General features: G+C 42.6%; 2 protein-coding genes and 1 long non-coding RNA gene across 8 annotated transcripts in view; 1 reads left to right on the top strand and 2 right to left on the bottom strand.

Moving 5' to 3' along the window:
• Positions 1 to 8,814, bottom strand: part of LOC100644734 (single Ig IL-1-related receptor) — a 126,255-nt gene extending 117,441 nt beyond the window's left edge. The window contains exon 1 of the mRNA XM_003399345.4: positions 7,797 to 8,814. Coding sequence (XP_003399393.1) covers positions 7,797 to 8,014 — 218 coding nt within the window. The 5' untranslated portion in view covers positions 8,015 to 8,814. The remainder of the gene's footprint in view (positions 1 to 7,796) is intronic.
• Positions 8,815 to 14,456: 5,642 nt separating this feature from the next.
• Positions 14,457 to 16,891, bottom strand: LOC100644454. Of its 4 annotated transcripts, none has more exons than XM_003399344.3 (6): positions 16,767 to 16,891; positions 15,971 to 16,011; positions 15,722 to 15,881; positions 15,448 to 15,639; positions 14,946 to 15,054; positions 14,457 to 14,712 (listed from the first exon to the last, which is right to left on the bottom strand). In XM_003399344.3, the coding sequence occupies exons 2-6, from the start codon at positions 15,975 to 15,977 to the stop codon at positions 14,515 to 14,517; spliced, it is 666 nt and encodes a 221-aa protein (XP_003399392.1). In that variant the 5' UTR covers positions 15,978 to 16,011; positions 16,767 to 16,891; the 3' UTR covers positions 14,457 to 14,514. The 4 variants fall into 4 exon arrangements, with proteins under 4 accessions (XP_003399392.1, XP_048266283.1, XP_048266284.1 ...); XM_048410326.1 differs by having other exon boundaries at positions 15,971 to 15,982; positions 16,767 to 16,842; XM_048410327.1 differs by having other exon boundaries at positions 16,162 to 16,836.
• Positions 16,362 to 19,375, top strand: LOC125385990. Of its 3 annotated transcripts, none has more exons than XR_007225791.1 (5): positions 16,362 to 16,453; positions 16,831 to 16,973; positions 17,147 to 17,274; positions 17,886 to 18,194; positions 18,275 to 19,375. It is a non-coding gene; the product is annotated as an uncharacterized LOC125385990 (long non-coding RNA). The 3 variants fall into 3 exon arrangements; XR_007225792.1 differs by having other exon boundaries at positions 17,078 to 17,274; XR_007225790.1 differs by having other exon boundaries at positions 16,831 to 17,274.
• Positions 19,376 to 20,511: the final 1,136 nt, after the last annotated feature.

The following is a 20,511-nucleotide window of genomic DNA, read 5'->3' as shown; positions in this document are numbered from 1 at the left end:
ACGCCGTCGTGCCATCGGCAAATATACATTTTCAGTCGATATGTAAATATGGACGCCGTGTAGCTTCGAATTAAGCGATGTGGTTTAGGAGCGATCCATCACCGGTCTACTTATTAACAACGATTCTCGAATTCTATTTGGCAAAGCCGCTTTATCAACGACCGAACGTGATTTTTCAAAAGCCGCGAGTTCTGTGACGCTACGTAGACCGTTTCTAGGTGACGATATTTTTGATCAATGGAATGATACGGCGTGATATCCGATTTCGAAAAGCTCGAACGTATTCAGCCAACAGTCATTAAACGCAATCCAAACGCGGAATGCGAGGCGATTTCATCGAGGCCGGATTTATATCGCCTTAACGAATTTTCCGATCGATGAGACTAACGGAGGAAGAGGGTTTACAACGCTGGAAAATCTCGGATAAAAAAAGGGAAAAAAAAAACAAATTTTCGCTAAAATCGCAACGAGTGGGCGGCGTCTGCTATTCGTTGGAACAATGACGAAATTAGTAAGGAAAACATTGGATTGTTTGTTCCGTTGCTTTTTAACGGTGCCGCGCGAATAGGATTTTTCCTGAAAATTGTTCGTTCCAGGTGTTCTCGTTCGTGGTCGGTAGGTAATTAGCAAAGCGTGACGCATCCGCCGAGTGTTTTGCTTCGAGTAACGGTGAATCCAAACTCGCGACTCGTGATTCTCGCGAACGCAAACAGGGAAGTATCGGTAGAAAAATAAACGAGATTCCCTCAAATATTTGCACCGATGGATATCCGTCGTTACGTCGCGACGCTTTCCATATCGAGGCCCTAACCAAATACCCCGAACCATTTACTTTCGACAAAACCATCTCTCGTTTGCTTTTTTCAAACCATTCTCTTTCGTTTTTTTCTGCAACCTGACGGATGAACGTTCGCGTTCCACCTTTCAGTTGCAAATCGCTTCTATCTCGCTTCAACGTGTTCGCGATTACATCTCAGGATGAGAAACACCGATGACCGATCGGAAGCAACAACAAGCCATGGAAACAAGGAAACTGGCGACCAACCGTAGCCCTGACGGATTTATTTTACAACGTGGCGTTTCGCGATACACGATCGATCTGCAGCTTGGATTTCGCGAGTTTCTTCCAAGAAAGAATGGCAAACGACGAGAAATCGGCAGTGTCGATCGGTAGAAGCGAGTCGCGGGAAAGGCACGACCTCGGCTAATGACGAAAGCGCTTCTCTTTCGCGTTTTTACCTTCCCGTTCTCCTACACGTTCTTGCAGCTCCGTTGAGCGCGACTAGGCTCTCGTCTAATGTACACGTTTAGCTTGCCATCGCGTATTCGTACCTCTGTGTCGAGTATTATTATACGCGATGGTCGCGCTATAGGACACTTTCTCACGGTTTCTCCGCTGTCGCTGAATTTCCGAATTTTCCGTCCAAATGAGAACGCGTTCTTCCCAAACTCCGAGCAAAAGGACGACGGTTCGGCTGACTCGCTTCTGTTTATCGTTGTGCCACTTTCGAACTTGCTCGTCCAAGCTTTCCTAAGACTCGAGGAAAATCAAACTCTCGATAGTCGAACGCTAATTTCTACTCATCAAGTGGTAAATTAAAGCAAGGAAAGGAAGCAAAAAATTAGCCTTTTACTTGCAAGGATAAACGCCGACTGGTAAAAAGCAAAGAGAAGAAAAAAGAATTGCTGATTCGCGAGAATGATTGGCGCAGGTGCACCAACGATGCGACGTGCGGTTGGAAAAACCAACGATTATACTGTAGCTTGGAAATGATGTTATTGGATAGAAATTTGTGCAACGTAACGAGTCAGCGCGGGTCACGCAACCGGTAAATATAGTAGGTATCTCGGCATCTAAGCGAGAGGAGAGACAGTTGGACGCGAAGATAAAAATACAATGAGCCTCGGGTTACGAAATGTTGTAGAGGAATGTTGGGACGCGTTATCGATGCTCGTTCGTCGTTGCCAGCCAGCCACGCGATTTATCGAAAATTTGAAAAGCCGTTGGAAAAAACTGTGGCGCGTGTAACGCGTTCTCCAAACAACCGTCTCGTATTTGTACAGCAAATAAAACCACGGCAGCTTCCGGTATAAACTTTCCCGGTCTGGTATTTCTACGTACACGCAAAGGCATAATAACGACACATAGTAGGACACCTTCGTGTCCCGTTAATCGAGAAGCGTGTTAAAGCGAGCCGCCGCTTCGTTTAATCGGTCTCGCGCGGTGTAACGCGATTCTCGGATGGTCGAACGAGCAAGCTGACCGAGAATGAAATTCGAGGCTACGGGGGCTCTTGTCTATGCTTTCCGAGAAGCCGCGCAGTAACTTTTGACGTTCTTTTCCCCGTAACGGAGACGCAATGCGGCCGTAAATTGCGACGGATGTGCGCCAAGGTGAAGAAAAATAATTCCACGAAATCTTCCGTTTCGAGGCCTCCGCTCGATGCCGACTATGCGAATCGCGTAACCGCGCGTACCTACCTACTAAAATTGGCGCAACGTGACGCTACGATTCGCTGATTCGCGCGGCCGTGCCTATGCTTTTCGCAATGATATAAATTTTTCAGGAAACCGCAACGAGTGTTTCGCAAGCAGCGGTCCGCGCTGCTTTCCCACTAAAAAGTGCCGCGATAAGATCTGGCGACGTTTCGCAACCATTTCCTATTGTTCGACCGACCGCAGAGTTTCGCGCAATCGAATTCGATGGAAAACGTTCTCGTGACCTCGAGCGAATGAGCGAACGGACGAACGAGCGAAAAGGAAACGGGTTCTCGAACAGAGGAAAACTTTTTCTCTCGGCAACGTTGCTGAAGATAGAGACGGCCTTGCAGCGTATACCTTCCACTGCGAAATGCAACCCGTTGCATTTGCATCGATAACGCCTGGAGACTGCGGCCACTGCTCGAAAGATCCCCTTTCTCGGCACCCACAACCGTACACTGGCGCTGCTGCATCTTTTGCCTTTCCTTAAATTCAATCGCATTGCCACGGCGTTCACGTGCCACGATGCACTCGGATCGTATTACACGAAACCGAGACAGGAGAAGAGAAGGGAAGAGAAGAGGAAATTCGCCCTCGTCTCGATTCGTCTCCTCTCGTCGCCTGCCACTTCGCTCCTCCGTTCTGCGCTCTCCACTCGACTCGCGCTTTTCAAACTTTGAGAAAAACCGCCACGGGAAACGAAGCGGATAGACGAAGCTACGGTTTCTAGATCGAAAAACTTTTTCCGCGTTCTGCTACCGTGAAATTTAGGCTTCGCTTCCAGCGTCGTCGAAAATCCGAGGAAATACTCGACGCGCCGTTTCCACGTCGACGAACAATTTCCTCCGCGAATTTGTCAAACGCGAACAATTGCCGTCTCTTTCTCCAATTCTTTTCAACGAACGGTATAGCTAAGTAACTGCTGTGTGTACGGTCGACAGCGTTCGCCGGTTGCGATGAACGCAACGGAACGGAAGAAAGGACGAGTCCGTTGGTCCCGTGGTCGTCGACTGGAGTCCGAACCAAGCAAAAAAATCATCGAGCTATTCGTGTTTGTATTCAATGTTGCTCGAGAACCGTAATCAGCAGAGACTGGCCAGTCGTCAATTTGGTGCTATGCTTCGACCAGTCCCATACTAGGAATTACATACTCGCTCTTCGAAAATCGTCTTAACGAATTCCGTGAAGGAGCAGAGTCGAGAGAAGCCAGCAAGAATGGCGCGTCCCTTTGCCGATGTGAAATTACAGTTCTGTTTCTCTGGCTTGTCATTATCCGAGTCCCGAGGCCCTCCGAGCTAACGCAGACGCGTATACGTGCCCTCCAACTTTCCCCAGGATGCGACGTCCGTGCAATTGCGATTTCTTTTCTATCCTTCCCTCTCGTCGCCCTTCCTTTTCACGTTTCAACCTCTCAACCATCACTTTGCCACCTTCTCTTACGAATCTTGGAAAAATTCTAGCTACGAGCTTCGATCCGGATTCGCAAATAACGACGAGGAGGAAAGTTTCAACGCTAACGCATGAAAGGAAAGACGGGGCAACATCCTGTCCATGGTCACGATTACAACTCTCGAAACGTTACTATACGAAGAATAGCTATAACAATCGAAAGGAAACGCGCCTCGGCTGAAACATAATGCACGCAAACTATCGCGTGACGATGAAAAACACACGAAAAGGAGACGTCTCTGACAATTGGGAAACGACTTTCCGCAAAACGATTACCGACTTCCGTTACATCGGAAGCGTATCCCCGGTGCCACTCGCGACCGGTCCTCGTTCGCGTTCCGCACGCTATCGTCATTATTCGGATACATGGTAACTGTATGCGTGCCATTCGAACGGAACGAAACGACCACCGGTAAAAAAAACACGCTTACGACCATAGAGTGGATGACTTTTCGTTACGTTGCTCGTCTCCGCTCGCAGCGGTACACGTTACCACTGTCGTTACCCGTCGCTCGGCGATACTCGAAAATTCGCGGACGCCACCAACCGGCAATTACCGTTGTTGAAATTTCGTCGCAGCGCGTCGAGACCGAAGTGGAAAAATCGAATTTACCTGGACCAGCGCGCAAGGGTCGTTCGTAATGTCCGTTAAGCCGACTTTTTCGCGCACTGTCTCGGTTCGCCGAATATTTCAAGCATAAATTCAAATAAACCATCTCTGATGATAGTCCTCCGCACGACTCGCCGACGACTCGACGGATACGTATATGCATGAAGTTGGCTTCATTTGATGAGAAACGTGGCGCATTAAGGTGGCGACACGCGCGTCGTGTCAGTCAGTGGTTCGAACGACGCGCCGCGTTGCACGTAGTTTCCAGTTTTTTGTCGCCACTAGTTCGGGACGCGAGATGCGCGAATCGCATGGTCAGTCGCACCATCTTCCTCGCGAATTGCTCATCAGATCGAAATAAAATATGAAATATAACGCGGCCACGTTTCAGGAGTTCGCCTTCGCGGTTAGACGTAGCCGGATGTTGCCACTAGTTACAACGCCACTTTCTACCGGTGAAACGCGCATCGAGGACATTCAACCGAGAACATTTGCGCATCAACGATTTCGCTTGAATTTCATCCTTTGTTCTTTACGTTCGTCTGTGGAGCGTGTGCGCGCCGCGAAGCCCTATACGCTCTATACAATACAACATTGATAACGCCGCTACATCCTCGCGAGTCTAAATTGTTTGCAATGCAACATTTTATACTAATATACCGGCACTTTCTCGTGAACGATGAAAATAATTTCGTGCAAACGTATATGTAAATAGCCGAGAGGCAGAAAGATGAAACGTCATATCGATAGACGCGTTTCACTTTTGAAGAATGGAGATGACTGCTATGAAATTCTACAAATGCATAAATCGTTGCTGTTTCGTTCGAATTCCCTGCAATTCTGTAACGGGGACAAACGGAAATTTAAGATGTAAAAGAACGATGAAACGCAGATCTATCGCCACTGAACTAAGAGGAGAGGTGTTTAATTTATGCCTTCCGCGTATCCTTTGTTCCGCGGATGAATTCGACCGCTAATAAAAAGCATCGGTCGGACATTTACGCATCGACGATTTCGCCCCTTGTTCTATTCGGACCCTCGTGTTCCTCTTTCTCGGAATCGTCATCGACGCGATACGCGCCGGAAGAAGAAAGGGAGAAAATCGCTTACGGGGAAAAGCAAAAAGCGGAAAAAACGTCGGAGCCCAGGAAAAGGAGTGGAATCTTGGCTATCTTTCTTTCTCTTCTCTCTTTCCCTCTCGCCTATTACGGCTACGAACAGTTGTGTTTTTTTCAAAATGGCCGTCTCGTACGCCGATTTTTTCGACCTTGTACTCTGCAAACACACCCGAAAGAAATGCTCGTTTGCAAGTATGCCAAGCGTAAAGAAGAATCGAGAGAAAAACGACGATGCAGTGGTTTCTAATATTTTCGCCGAAATTATGATACAAATGAAAGCACCGGTGATGTCGCGCGTCATTTTCGATTCATACCCGCGATGTTTTGTCCGTCGCGAAACGTTCGCTTGCATACTCGTGCATTCAAGATGGCGGAAGCCTGGTAGGCAAAGCAGCACAGGTACATAGTTACAGAAACGTTCAGCAGATATACATCGAACACGTCGATCTAAGAATCGGTATTTCGGAGAACGCGAAAGGACTGGTAATCAGATTTTCCGACGTTTAACTACCGCAGACAAGAATCACCGCAGCATACGAAATGAAATGTAAAAAATCGAAGGGCTACGTACTTCAAGTTATGCGCGTGAGAATTATCCGTAAAAACGATATCGACCAGGATAGACAATAGACAGGACGACGGCCCGTTGGAATCGATTAGACAGAATCGATGGAAGGATCGGAGAAAGAGAGAGAAAGTTGGGCGACCTGCGAACGAACATCCGCATAATTTCGTGCGTGTTCATCGTCGGGAAGCGGCATGCTTTAGATGGACACGCTCGATAGAGACGTAACAGGTGTGGACAGAGAGCGGGAGCGAGAGCATGGCCACACGTCCGTTAACCCTCGGACTTTTCGAGAACCAGACGCGACAACCTCTCCTTGTCGAGAGCAGCAGAGACCAGTGAATGCGTGCAACAACTATACCGTTTGACACCTGGAGGAGTATACCGAGAACGCGCGCGCAGCGCACAATAGCCGAGCTAAAATCCCACTTTGTCCCAGGAATAATAAAGTTCCCGGTGCGGAAGGGATTCGGCAAATCGGCCGGTCGACCCCTCGAAGGTCTCTTCTCGGAACCGTGTCTTTGTTAGCTCGCCTTGCGGTTACGAAGGGGACAGCCGAACGCGTCTCAAACTGCGACCCCCTACAGCGATTTTCATCTCGTACTTCGTACCGTGTTTCTAGATTTATCGTGGAATAAACAAGCGCTTCGCAGAAACGTTATTACCGGGTGACGTGACGTGACTCGCTTGCCTCGTTGCCACACCGTACCACGCCGCACAACGCCGCACCACGCCGCGTCCCCAGCAATTCCAATAACCGATCGCTTCTTCGCTCTCCTTTTTACGATTATCTCCAACGCGAATATTCTTTCCACTGGAAACCTGTTACGCTTTTGACAAACCATACGCCATTTTAGCGGACAGAGTAACGCGTCTCTCCAACTTCCCAATGTTTATTCGGAAACCATTTACCAAGTCCACTTCGTGTTTCTCTGTTCAGCCGATGTGTACTTTGTCAAAGACGATGTTTGTTTTAAATCGAGCGTATTCTATGACAGACTAATAACCGGTTTAACGTAATGCTCTGATGATGGTTTAAACAAAAAAAAAAAAAAAAAAAAATATGCATATATGTATTCCGTAAATGTAGTAAATCAGTGAGAGCGAACAGTGAACACACTTCCAGGTATTCGTCGAGTTTGATAAAAAAAAGTGGCAAGAAATTGCATCAGCCTACGCGAATGTCGAGAATGTCGTTCAAATCCTAAGAGCGTGACTCAGAACAGCCAGGACATCCAAGTAAAATCATGGGATATTTCGTTACACTTCTTCCGTCGGCGGGACTACGATTTATGTGTTTCTCGTATCTCATCGACGCGAAGCTACGTTAAGCTTGAAAATGAAAATAGGCCGAGTAACCTATGCGTTAATTACGACTCAAATCAACTTGACCAGACACATCGTTTAACCTTCGCTCGAGATTGCACGCACGGCAAGTGTTTTCATCGGTTACATTCCCTCTGACAAATCTACATACGCGGTGCTCTTTCTTTTCAAAATTTTCAAATTTTATTAACATTATTTTAACACCATCTTCTTAATCTTAACATTAGGATAATAAAGCGACACTCACCATTCGATACTCCTGTATCCTCGTAGACAACAGTGAAGCGCTTTGAACGCTCCGATGTTCGCGTACTCTGTTGTCACGACCTCCTTCGTAAACCTGAGGCCACCGGGTGGTAAATTGTCGAATTTGTGCTTAGAACAATAGTCCTTAAGTTCGTTGCCCTGACAGATCGCAATGAAGAGCGACAAGACAAGCAGTCCCCGCTCGACCGGTGTCGTCATCTTCAGATCTCGACGAAAAACCAATTTACCAGGAAGCCGGGAAAACGTTTCAGATTCCGTGATTTTCGAATCCGAGAACCGCCATGACCGAGTTTCCAGGGTGAAAATTAAGTCCCAACGGTTCACAGCAGACTTTTCCCCAAAAGAAAACCGATATCTTTCACTTCAGCACCGTTAACGTCCAAAGATAAATACAACGACTCCCGTCACTAAGCACGCGCTGGCGATCTTAACCGATTCGTTTGATATTTGTCGTCAAACATAAACTTTCGTCTACTCGAGAAGACTGTGTGTTTACTGAGTGGCTTCAAATGGTTTTCGCCGCGCGCTCTTTTTCTTCTTAGCCGATAAATCGTTCAACTATTCAGTCACTTTCCGTGAAAACCATTCCTCTTTACACCAGCTCTATTTTCGACAAAGTCCTACGCCGATTGTACAGCTAATCTGTATCTTTCAACCCCGCGCGATTACCAATAATTTCAACCAACGCGTATATACTCTTTAGCTCGCGAATGTTTCTCGTAAAGTATTACAAGATTCAACAACGTTACGTCAAACGTTTCGATGCTACATCAACAACACCTATCACGAGACTGCACTCAGAAATCGTAAAAAATCGAAAATCGTATCGCGTGCTGTATCCTAGAAGAAGAAAAACGTTGAATATCGAAATCTAGAAGAACGATCGTAACACAACCTACGTTCAGCAACCGATATACAACACACCAGCGAAACACGCGCTGTGAAAGCCGACGGCTTACTGCCAGCCCACTGCTTTGAAAACTCCCCGTAGGCCACGGGCCACGGGTTTAAAACGAGCCGCCTGTTGCCTCGTGCCCGTTCGGTTCAATCCGGCTCTCTTCGGCCATCCTCGACGGGACACCGACTATCCGACTATGCTACGGTCGCGTGTAACCGCCCGTTGTGTTTCTCCCAAAAAGGTACAGCCGATACTTTTTTTTACTATATGTGTTTCAGTAGTTTTCAAGACTACGTACATGCTATACGAATGTTATGACACATTTAAACACAAACAGCTTCAATTCATCGATTCTTCGTTTAATTGAAATATGTCCGTGGGAAACAGAGGACGCTGTTCTCTGAAGCAATCGATAAATCGATACATCTCTTACAAAACTCGCTTTTCAGAATCGATTTAACATAACGTTCGGTAGATTTATTTTCGCGTTGCTAATCTATTTAGTCGAAGCAGATATACTGACGATTAGATTAGAAGGAAAATGACGAATCCACAAATCATTGAACACATTTCCAAGGTAAGAAGAAAAAGCGTTGTACTTTACATTCCATTATTGTTTTCTTGTTACTCGTGACGATAAAATTCCACAAAGAAGACGTGTGGGAAACTAGGAGGATACGTTTGAGCGAGACATTCGCGTTATTTGCTTTGCTTTTACTCGACGCTCAAAAGTAAAACAGTTCGAATAGCGGGTGCATCTGTACACGCGTACAAACAAGTAACCAAAGAATGTCCGTATTTTTTTTATGTAATGCAATAAAATATTTGGCAAACCAGTGTGCGTTTACTCGATCGTCCAAAGAGCGCTTCGACAGATATTTGATTACGAAAGAAATTAGATTAGAGTATAAGTTTCCACGAATATGATAAACTGCAAATAAATGTATTTAACAACAACAGATAATTTTTACGGATAAGATTCTCTTGAAGGCAACTGGCACGTGCGATGTTGTTCAACGAATTTCTGCATTTTAATGATCGCTTGCGTGCATCCCGAGCTAACTTCTATAAGTTACATCCGCACCTTTTACATCGATATGAATTTTAAGATTATGAAGGCTCGGTTCGATCTTACAAAATTACGATCCTTACTTATATATTTTTCTATTTATAGGATAAACACTTTGGCAGAAAATAAACGTGACTGTATGTATATATTTGTACAAAAAAGAGAAGGAAAGGAAGAGAGAGCTAGACATAAACGTTTAAACGTAAACTATGAATGAATATAAATAATTATAGTATATATACTAATTCAAAGGAACATTTTAAGAATGCTAGGGTTTGAGAAAATATGTATGTCCTGGTGGACAGATGTGGTGTAGATAGACACTCACTCCGTGCAAAATTATTTAAAAATGTTAAAATATCCATAAGTAATGTTTTGCGTGTAAAAAATGTTACTTCTCAAACATCTTGAAGGTAAATACATTTAGAGAACAGACATTATTCTTCTATCGCTTAATGTCTGAAGATTTTAATTATTAATAATTTCTCCATAGGTATGAGAATCGAATGGCATAGGATGACCACTATGTTTGGCAACAAGTTACACTGTTTCGAACGTTTCAATTTGTTACTACGTTGCTTATCGTCTACGATTTGGTAGCAACGGGTACAACGTTCTTCGTACGCTCACTCGTGTACACGCGGCTGCCGCTGACTTGCATTCTGCGAATTCGAATATGCGGTCAGTCGTTTCGTGTCGTGTGGCAACGATTATGCCGGATGATCGTAGCCAGACCCGCAGCATTTACGTGCGTACAACCACGACACATGGGAAAAACTTTTATGCGTGCCGACGATGAACGTAGTCTTTCTAGTAGAACCAGTTTTTTATTTATACCTTTAAAAATAAATCCTTTATTTTACGATATATCGCTATCGGTTAAAACGGTCGGTTAACGCGGCTTCATCTCGATTCGAAAACGTAACGGAGGAGGTTGTCGGACTTCGTCCGATCAATTCTTAATTCTTATTCGCTTCTTTTGAGCAAAAAGGTAATTCGTTCATGCGACGCTGTGTCTCAAAGAGAATACCCATTGACCAGATTATAGGTCGTAAACATCGAACGTTACGTGTCTATTAACAAGATCCAAACCAGGAGTGCTACTACGTAGCCGGTATTTTCCGTGTTGTCCAACGCGTTGTTTGTCGTCCTCTGAAATTAATCTGCCTAAGTTGTCACCGTGTGGGATCGACTGTTTTCGTCCGCCCTTGACATCATCTTGTTGGAACAGCTACATTAAAACATAGCATTTAATACAGTGTATCGCGCGTAATCGGCTTTATTTCGAAATGAATCATCGAAAGATGCACTTATCAGCAAAGGTATCGAGTACGATAATAAAACTACTGTGATATCGATATGATCGCGTCCACAAGCTAGAAACTTGAAAGGTTTTCATTTGTAAATTTAGGTAAGACTCCTTTAATTATACGGCTATAGAACGGTTCTCGTAGTCGTTCTGTAAAATTTGTCAAGAAGCAAACCCCTGAACAGACTTCAAAGAACAGTCATGTTATCAATTAGAGTTCCGAGATCACGGTGTGCGTAACGAAATTAATCTCCCCTTAATTAATGGTGTTAAGGCGCATCCAAGCGTAGAGGCAGTACGAGTTTCCTGATTAAGACGACGATACGCATTCTGAGAAGAGACATCGAAAGAGCCGAGAAAGGCTATATGACCGATACGTTTTATTGAAATCTTGTACAATTAAAACAGTATAATATACGCTGCATGTAATCGACGTTAAGTTGCGTAAGGTCATAGTATCCAATCACGATGTTATTGATTCTATCTTACATGCTGTAGGTTCCCGAGTCAAAATTATGGAGGAGAGAACATTAGTTTCTCTTATATTCTATCTATCGGCGAGTATGGTATCCTCTCTATTCATATATACACAAGTCTTAGATTTAGTCGCGTATCGTTCTTGTATCTAAATAACGACAAACTACCTGACGGTGGTCGGACACGCGTTCTAACAACCGGTAAAGCATTTTCATGCAAGGCTGAGAGGTAACCGCGAACCTTTGTCCTCGTATATATCTCTTCGTCGTCGCTATATCGACGTTTCAACGGAAATGAGAAACGCCTCACGGTATGTTGCCCGTTTTCCTCGCTTTACCGAGAATTCGTAATTACACGGCACACACGCCACTTACAAGCGTTCCTGGCCTGCACATACCGGGTGTCAAGCGGCCGTACGTTGTGAAAAAAGAAGTCGCCGCGCCGTTACGAGATTAGTCCTTAGACGGTGCGGGTCGTTTTTACTTTCGTGAGATTCACAGGTGTCCCTCGAAGGAAGCCGTCTCGCTTATTCGACTACTGTAATTGTCAGCTGTCTGTTTCGCCGCTTATTTCGCGTTCCAATTCAACTGGTTTTCTTCGAACCGTTCCGTTTTTCCTCGCCATTTTTCCGCTCTACACCGTGTACCACGGGAATTAAGTTTCAAACCTATTTCTGACAGAGTTCTGGTTCGTCTATTTTCTTCGATCGTTTACGGTCCCAAAGCTTTTCGCACACGGGAATATCGCGGCAAGCATCTTTGTTTTGTCTGCACGACACGATTCTATTAAAACGGGTTGCAACAATGTAAAGAGCACACGGATGTAGGCAGTGCTTGATAGAACGTTTATTTTCTCACTGCGTACGACGCCAACTTCAATTTCAGATTGCACGTCGAGTCATGGCGTCTCTCGACAATTTATACAGCTCCGCTGATATAGTGAACAATTAATTCTCTTTTCTTCCTTCGGTGTGAAATGTTTCCTCTCATTTTTTAACAACAAGAAAAAGAACAAAAAGGACAGAGTAGGACTAAACGTTCCATTGCCGTGCGAATCGTGCGTGTGCCCGTTCGCAAACGGTTTACCCTATTATTTAGTCGTATAATGTGCTGATAACATTGTAGTTAATCTCAATTACATCATCGTCCTTCTTGGAAAAGATACACCGTGACAGATCAGAAACAAAGTTATCAACGTTTTACCTGTCAACGTGAATCATATTGCTTACTTAGTTTTTGTTGAGGTTATCTGATTGAGGAACGTGTGGATGAATTTGTAAAAGAAACATATATTGAAGTAAGTATAGGTACAGGTATAGTGTGTGCTGATCATTTATAGCATACATTTACAGCAAAGAACATTACCAAAAAATTAACCTTGGTGTGTAACTCTAGCTGAAAGTTACAAGAAACAGCAATAAAGATCTATTTATAACTCCTTTATTTCTAGAACTTGCAACCCAAAACAAAATTCATATTCAGGGACACAATAATATGGTCCTCTACTTTTTTAGATATTTTGCGCCATTAAATTCTATGTTTTTCGTAACGGCGGTGTTCAGATCACGGGTATACAAAAAAATGGATGTAAAGTTTTGCTAGAAATAATTACTTCGACAGTTTCATACGGCAAAAATGTCGATCATTATGTTCCGCAAGAATCTTTTCTTTCGCGATTCGATAACCAACAAATAAATTTCATTCAACAGACACTTGTTGCTCTTGTCACAACTCGTCCTGCACCATAAAGAGAAGAAAAATTTAGTGTAACCTCCTGTAAGAGTCACGACATTTAAAAAATTTTTATTCTAGTCTGCCTCGAAATTTCCACTTTAACAGTTCCCAACTAATCGGCATCAAAGGAAGTCGTACAGTACACGTTAAAGTTCAGTTGGCTCAAGTTACTTTCGGAATACCGTGCCTTCGCAGTTGATATCAAAGATACCGCATAAGTCAGTAGTTCATTTTTCTATAAGTGATATAATTAAATTCCCTTCAAGCAGAGAGTTCCTAGTCCCTGCATTTTGAGGTTATGCGAACTTTACGTAGCCGAACACAGACCGTTACTGAAATAATGATACACGCTAGCAGGAACTGATTCTACACGAAAAATACGTCGAAAGTGCGCAATAAGCCATTTTCACAATACGCATTGTTTCCAACAAAAGTGAATTAAGACTTTGTTAGAGGTGTACTAAAAATGATGTCCCGATGAAAAAATTTTATTCCACTTATTTATTCCATTGATTGTTTACTCACACCTTGTCGATAATTAGCCAAATTCAAATATATTTGACAAATTTTCGAACTCGACTTTCTCGGAACCAAATCCTCGGATAAAAGAATATCATTATACTTTATCGACTTATTTTTTCATGAAGATCCACTTTCTTTCGGTTTGTTCCATCAGTTCGATGACACCCTGTATATTCGTCACCGAACGGTCGACACAACGAAATCTAAAATCAATCGTTATACTGTTCCCTTCGTTCGTCGCCGAAAATGAGTTTATCTTTCTCGGTACATCGGTTTCCTATCGATTCTCAACTAATTACGTCGATTAAAGGCGCATCGCGGATTTAAGAGATCTGGGGTAGATTAGTGGAGGAAAGGCAACGAGTTAACGTAACAGATGAAACAGCGGACAAGAAAATCCGAGAATTGATCGGTTACCAACAAATTTTCAGACCACCGCTTTCTTGCTGGAAAGTTGCAACGTTTCTTAATCTACCGTGGCAAGATAATGACTGATCGAAGAGAGGAGTCGCAGCTAAAAGCTCGAATATTTTGTGAGGTTAACTTCCGCCGCAGCTTGTATTCGACACTTCCGTTTTGATCATTGAACTGCAATAAATTGCTTCGATATGGAGCAAGGAAATAAATAGAAATTTTATGTTTAGTCCAATTTATTTGTTAGACGTACGAAAGAGTATTTAGAATTATCGATTAACCGCCAATCATGTCTAACAAGTTTACCAGTGTATATTTTTTTAGTACGTCGTTCACCAAATTCCTCAGAATCTTACTCACGTATTGCGATATTAGATTTTGATTCTCCTTGAGGAAATTGGGTGCCGCCTCAGTGATGGTTTCGCTTATATCCTCGGACAAATCATCGTTGACGTATAATTCGGAGATATTACACTGGAAATATTTTAAAATTACCCATTCGGACTTTTAGGATCACCGAAACACTAGTTGTTACAGGATCATATATAAACTGCGGATTTTTATGCATTTATGCGGTATTTAAGAACGTACTTGTTATAATTTTTATAGATAAGGCAAATTCCTCTTTAGGTTCTGTGTCTATAGTTGCGTTCATAAGAACATCGATTTGCATCAAAATCCGCACTGTAATCATATACAACACTTACGTCGAATTCCCTTACTCTGGTCTGCAATTCCAAGTTTGAGACGTACAGCCTCCCTTCCTTTATCTCGAGTTGCAGGTCCGTCGTCACTTTAAGTCTCTCAATGCGGAGGCTGAAGTTAGAAAAAATGCAGTTGCCTTTTTAATCAGCGGTCAGGAGTAGTTTACACAATTTGTAAATTGTAGAAATCTCCGAGCGTTGATGGTCTGTTTCGGCAATACTGTTTTACTAGCGTTAGGAAACTGTAAAACCGACTGAGAGTGTGTTCTCGACGGATCATAAGTGTGCTTTCGAAAAGTGGTGCGCTTCCAAGCTTTACCGGTTTATTAAAAGTTGCGTTTACTTGTGTAGTAAAAAGGTATTCGTTTTCTAAAAATATCTAAACGTTTTACAGAGATCGAAGATAAAGCACGAATTGTAAATCTACGCGCTTCTGCATACTAGCTAAGCTATTATATTCATTGTATAAAACGTGTATAAGAGAAAATAATTGAGAGAAACTTACGCGAGGTTACCGCGTCCGTGGAAGGAATCTTCATCGAGGAATGTACCTGTCATATTGTACCGAGTCTCAATTTTAATTTCGTGGAACAGAAGAGTTACTTTGGCTTTAAAACCAGCCATCGGGAAATCAGCCTGCTTTACTGTATAGTTAGACAAACCATCTATGCGTAAATTCTTCAGATGTCCTTTTGCTCTGTTTGAAGAAGAACAAGCCCGATGTCGGTTAATGACATTTGATCCTCTTTTCGTAATTAATGCACGAAACATATGCGTACGAGAATAATTTCCTTTTCTTCAAATCTATATCCAGGTGCTCGCTCACGAATGGTTCGAGAACCGGAAAACCAAGATTTTCATCTCCTTCCTCCATCGTCTCCTTAAATTTCTCGAGAAATCCATTAAGTTGACCCGGCTTAAATATACCGCTCGCTCCGGCTTTTTAACGAGGAGAAACGATTTATTTTCTATGAATCGAATTCACTTTTGATTAAATCAAAGGCGCAAAGCAAAAATATTCTACTTACGGAACATGTCGGCTAACACGAATGAGTAACAGATAATAAAACTGAAACAAAATCACAACTAGAAAGTAGGCAATTAAAACCGAAGTATTTCGGATTTACACGGACGTTAAATGTTTTTTTATGCTAATATGAAGTATAGTCTTCCGATAATCGAGATACCCATTTAGCTTTGATAAATTACACGATACTACCTGACAATATATTATAATAGATTGATCAATACATCGTTCCTTATATATGAGTCAGTTTCGTATTCGAGTTTTGATGTCTCTTATTTCATGCATTAATATCTTATCTGTGCGATAGACAATCGGCCCACGTGATTAATAAAAAAATAATTAAAAGATAAAAAGGCAACAACGCTAATTCCCTTGGTCGTTCTTTATTACAGGAGGTGACAATTCGGCAGTTGTGATTCAAGAAATTCAATTCTACAGCTGTGCCACGGTCGCGTATCAGCGTCCGTTATTTCTCCCAAAAAAGGTATAGCCGATTCTTTTTCTACTATATGCATTTTAGCAGTTTTCAAGACTATGTACATGCCACGTTTAAACTCAAATTTACACAAGCTTCTTCTATCCGTCGATTTTTCGTATAATCCAACTTTTCGATGAACGTCTCGATGCTATGTCACCGACACCTATCGAGAGATACCTATCACACCTATCACTCGGAAATAAACCATAAATCTCATCGCGTGCCATTTCTTGGAGGACGAAAGATAATGTACATCAAAACCTAGGAGAACTGTCGTAGCATAATTTATATTCATCGACTAATATTCAATGTAACATACAAACGACACACCCACTCTGAAGGCCGACGGCTAACTGCCAGCCTATTGCTTTGATAACTTCCAGTAGACCAACCATGGACCTCGAGTTTAAAAGAAGCCGCCTGTTGCCATGTGCCCGTTCGGTTGCTTCCGGTTCTCCTCGGCCATCTTCGACGGGACAACGATTGTGCTACGATCCCGAGTAACCGTTGTGTTTCTCCCAAAAAGGTACAGTCGATACTTTTTCATTTTTATATGCGATTCAGTAGTTTTCCAAGCTACGTACATGCCACGCAAATGTTATGACACGTTTAATCGAGATATATCCGTAGGAATTAGAGGACGCTTTTCTCTGAAGCAATCGATAAATCGATACATCTCTTACAAAATTCTCGTTTCAGGATCAATTTGACATAACGTTCATTAGATTTGTTCTCGCGTTGCCAATCTATTTAGCCGAAGCAGATATGCCGACGATTAGATTAGAAGGAAAATGACGAATTCGTAAATTATCGAACGCTTTCCCAAGGTAAGAGAAAAAAACTTACTTAACATTACACTATTTTCTTCTTGTTGTTTGTAACGACAAAATTTATGAAAGAAAACCTGTGGTAAACTAGGAGGGTACGTTTGAGCGAGACTCTCGCGTTATTTACATTGCTATTACTCGACGCTTAAAAGTAAACGGTTCGAATAGCGAGTGCGTGTGTACACAAGTATAAATAAGTAACCAAAGAATGTTCGTACTTTTTTTTGTAATGCAATAAAATATTTGGCAAACCAGTGCGCGTTTACGGCGCCTCTCTACTCGATCGTTCAAAGGGTGCTCCAACAGATATTTAATTACGAAAGAAGCTAGATTAGAATATAAGTTTCCACGAATATGATAAACTGCAAATAAATGTATTTAACAACGCCGCGAACAGATAATTTTTACGGATAAGATTCTGTTGAAAGCAACTGGCACGTGCGATATTGTTCAACGAATTCCTGCATATTAATGATCGCATACGTGCATCCCATGTTAACTTCTATAAGTTACATCCAAAAGTTTTACATCGATGTGATATTTAAGATTATGAAAGCACGGTTCGATCTTACAAAATTACGATCCTTACTTATATATTTTTCTATTTATAGGATAAACACTTTGGCAGAAAATAAACGTGACTGTATGTATATATTTGTACAAAAAAAGAGAAGGGAAGGAAGAGAGAGCTAGACATAAACGTTTAAACGTAAACTAAGAATGAATATAAATAATTATAGTATGTGTACTAATCCAAAGGAACATCTTAAGAATGCTAGGGTTTGAGCAAATATGTATGTCCTGGTGGACAGATGTGGTGTAGATAGACACTCACTCCGTGCAAAATTATTTAAAAATGTTAAAATATCCATAAGTAATGTTTTGCGCGTAAAAAATGTTACTTCTCAAACATCTTGAAGGTAAATACATTTAGAGAACAAACATTATTCTTCTATCGCTCAATGTCTGAAGATTTTAATTATTAATAATTTCTCCATAGGTATGAGAATCGAATAGCATAGGATGACCACTATGTTTGGCAGCAAGTTACACAGTTTTGAACGTTTCAATTTGTTACTACGCTGCTTATCGTCTACGATTTGGTAGCAACGGGTACAACGTTCTTCGTACGCTCACTCGTGTACACGCGGCTGCCGCTGACTTGCATTCTGCGAATTCGAATATGCGGTCAGTCGTTTCGTGTCGTGTGGCAACGATTATGCCGGATGATCGTAGCCAGACCCGCAGCATTTACGTGCGTACAACCATTATACATGGTAAAAACTTTTATGCATGTCGACGATGAACGTAATCTAGCAAAACGTAATTCGTTCATGCTACGCCATGTCTCAAGGAGAATACCCATCGACCAGATTGTAGGTCGTAGACATCGAACGTTACGTGTCTCTTAACAAGATCCAAACAAGGAGTGCTACTACGTAGCCGGTATTTTCCGTGTTGTCCAACGAGTTGTTTGTCGTCCTGTGAAATTAATCTGCCTAAGTTGTCACCGTGTGGGATCAACCGTTTTCATGCACTCTTGGCATCATCTTGTTGGAACAGTTACATTAAAACATAGCATTTAATACAATGTATCGCGTGTAATCGGCTTTATTTCGAAACGAATCATCGAAAGATGCACTTATCAGCAAAGGTATCGAGTACGATAATAAAACTACTGTGATATCGATATGATCGCGTCCACGAGCTAGAAACTTGAAAGGATTTCGTTTGTAAATATAGGAAAGACTCCTTTAATTATACGGTTACAGAACGCTTTTCGTAATCATTTTGAAAAATTTGTCAAGAATCAATCCTTCTTGAACAGAGTTCAAAGAACAGTCATGTTATCAATTAGAGTTCCGAGATCACGGTGTACGTAACGAAATTAATCTCCCCTCAATTAATGGTGTTAAGACGCATCCAAGCGTAGAGGCAGTACGACTTTCCTGATTAAGACGGCGATACGCATTCTGAGAAGAGACATCGAAAGAGCCGAGCAAGGCTATATGACCGATACGTCTTATTGAAATCTTGTACAATTAAAACAGTATAATATACAGTGCGTGTAACCGAAGTTAACTCGCGCAAGGTTATAGTACCCAATCACGATGTTATTGATTCTATTTGTCATCCTGTACGTTCCCGAATCAGAGTCGTCGAAGAGAGAACATTAGTTTCTCTTATATTCTATCTATTTATCTATCTATCGGCGAGTATGCTATCTTCCCTATTCATATATATTGAAGTACTTAGATTTAGTCGCGTATCGTTCTTGTATCTAAATAACGACAAACTACCTAGCGGTGGTCGGACACGCGTTCTAACAACCGGTAAAGCATTTTCACGCAAGGCAGAGAGGCAACCGCGAACCTTTGTCCTCGTATATATCTATCTGCCGCGACTATATTGACGTTTCAACGGAAATGAGAAACTCCTCACGGTATGTTACCCGTTTTCCTCGCTTTACGGAGAATTCGTAATTACACGGCACACACGCCACTTACAAGCGTTCCTGGCCTGCACATACCGGGTGTCAGGCGGCCGTACGTTGTGAAAAAGAAGTCGCCGCGCCGTTACGAGATTAGTCCTTAGACGGTGCGGGTCGTTTTTACTTTCGTGAGATTCACAGGTGTCCCTCGAAGGAAGCCGTCTCGCTTATTCGACTACTGTAATTGTCAGCTGTCTGCTCCGCCGCTTGTTTCGCGTTCCAATTCAACTGGTTTTCTTCGAATTGCCCCGTTTTTCCTTGCCACTTTTCCGTGCTACACCATGTATCACGGGAATTAAGTTTCAAACCTATTTCTGGCAGAATTCAGGTTTGCCTATTTTCTTCGTTCGTTTACGGTTTCAAAGCTTTTCCCTCGCGGGAATAACGCGGCAAGCATCTTTGTTTTGTCTGCAAGACACGACTCTATTAAAACGGGTTGCAACAATCGAAAGAGCACACGGATGTAGGCATTGTTTGATAGAACGTTTATTTTCTCACTGCGTACGACGCCAACTTCAATTTCAGATTGCACGAGACATGACGTTTCTCGACAATTTATACAGCTCCGACGATTTGGTTATCAATTAATTTTCTTCTCTTCCTCTGGTGCGAGGTGTTTCTTCTCACTTTTTAACAAAACGAAAAAAAAGAGAAAAATGACAGAGTAGAACTAAACGGTCCATTGCCGTGAGAATCGTGCGTGTGCCCGTTCGTAAACGATTCCCCCTATTACTTATTTGTATAAG

The sequence above is a fragment of the Bombus terrestris genome, chromosome 11 (assembly GCF_910591885.1).
Source record: "Bombus terrestris chromosome 11, iyBomTerr1.2, whole genome shotgun sequence".
NCBI classification, from domain to species: domain Eukaryota; kingdom Metazoa; phylum Arthropoda; class Insecta; order Hymenoptera; family Apidae; genus Bombus; species Bombus terrestris.
The sequence above is the reverse complement of the archived record's forward strand: the minus strand, read 5'-3'. Positions and strand labels throughout refer to the sequence as shown.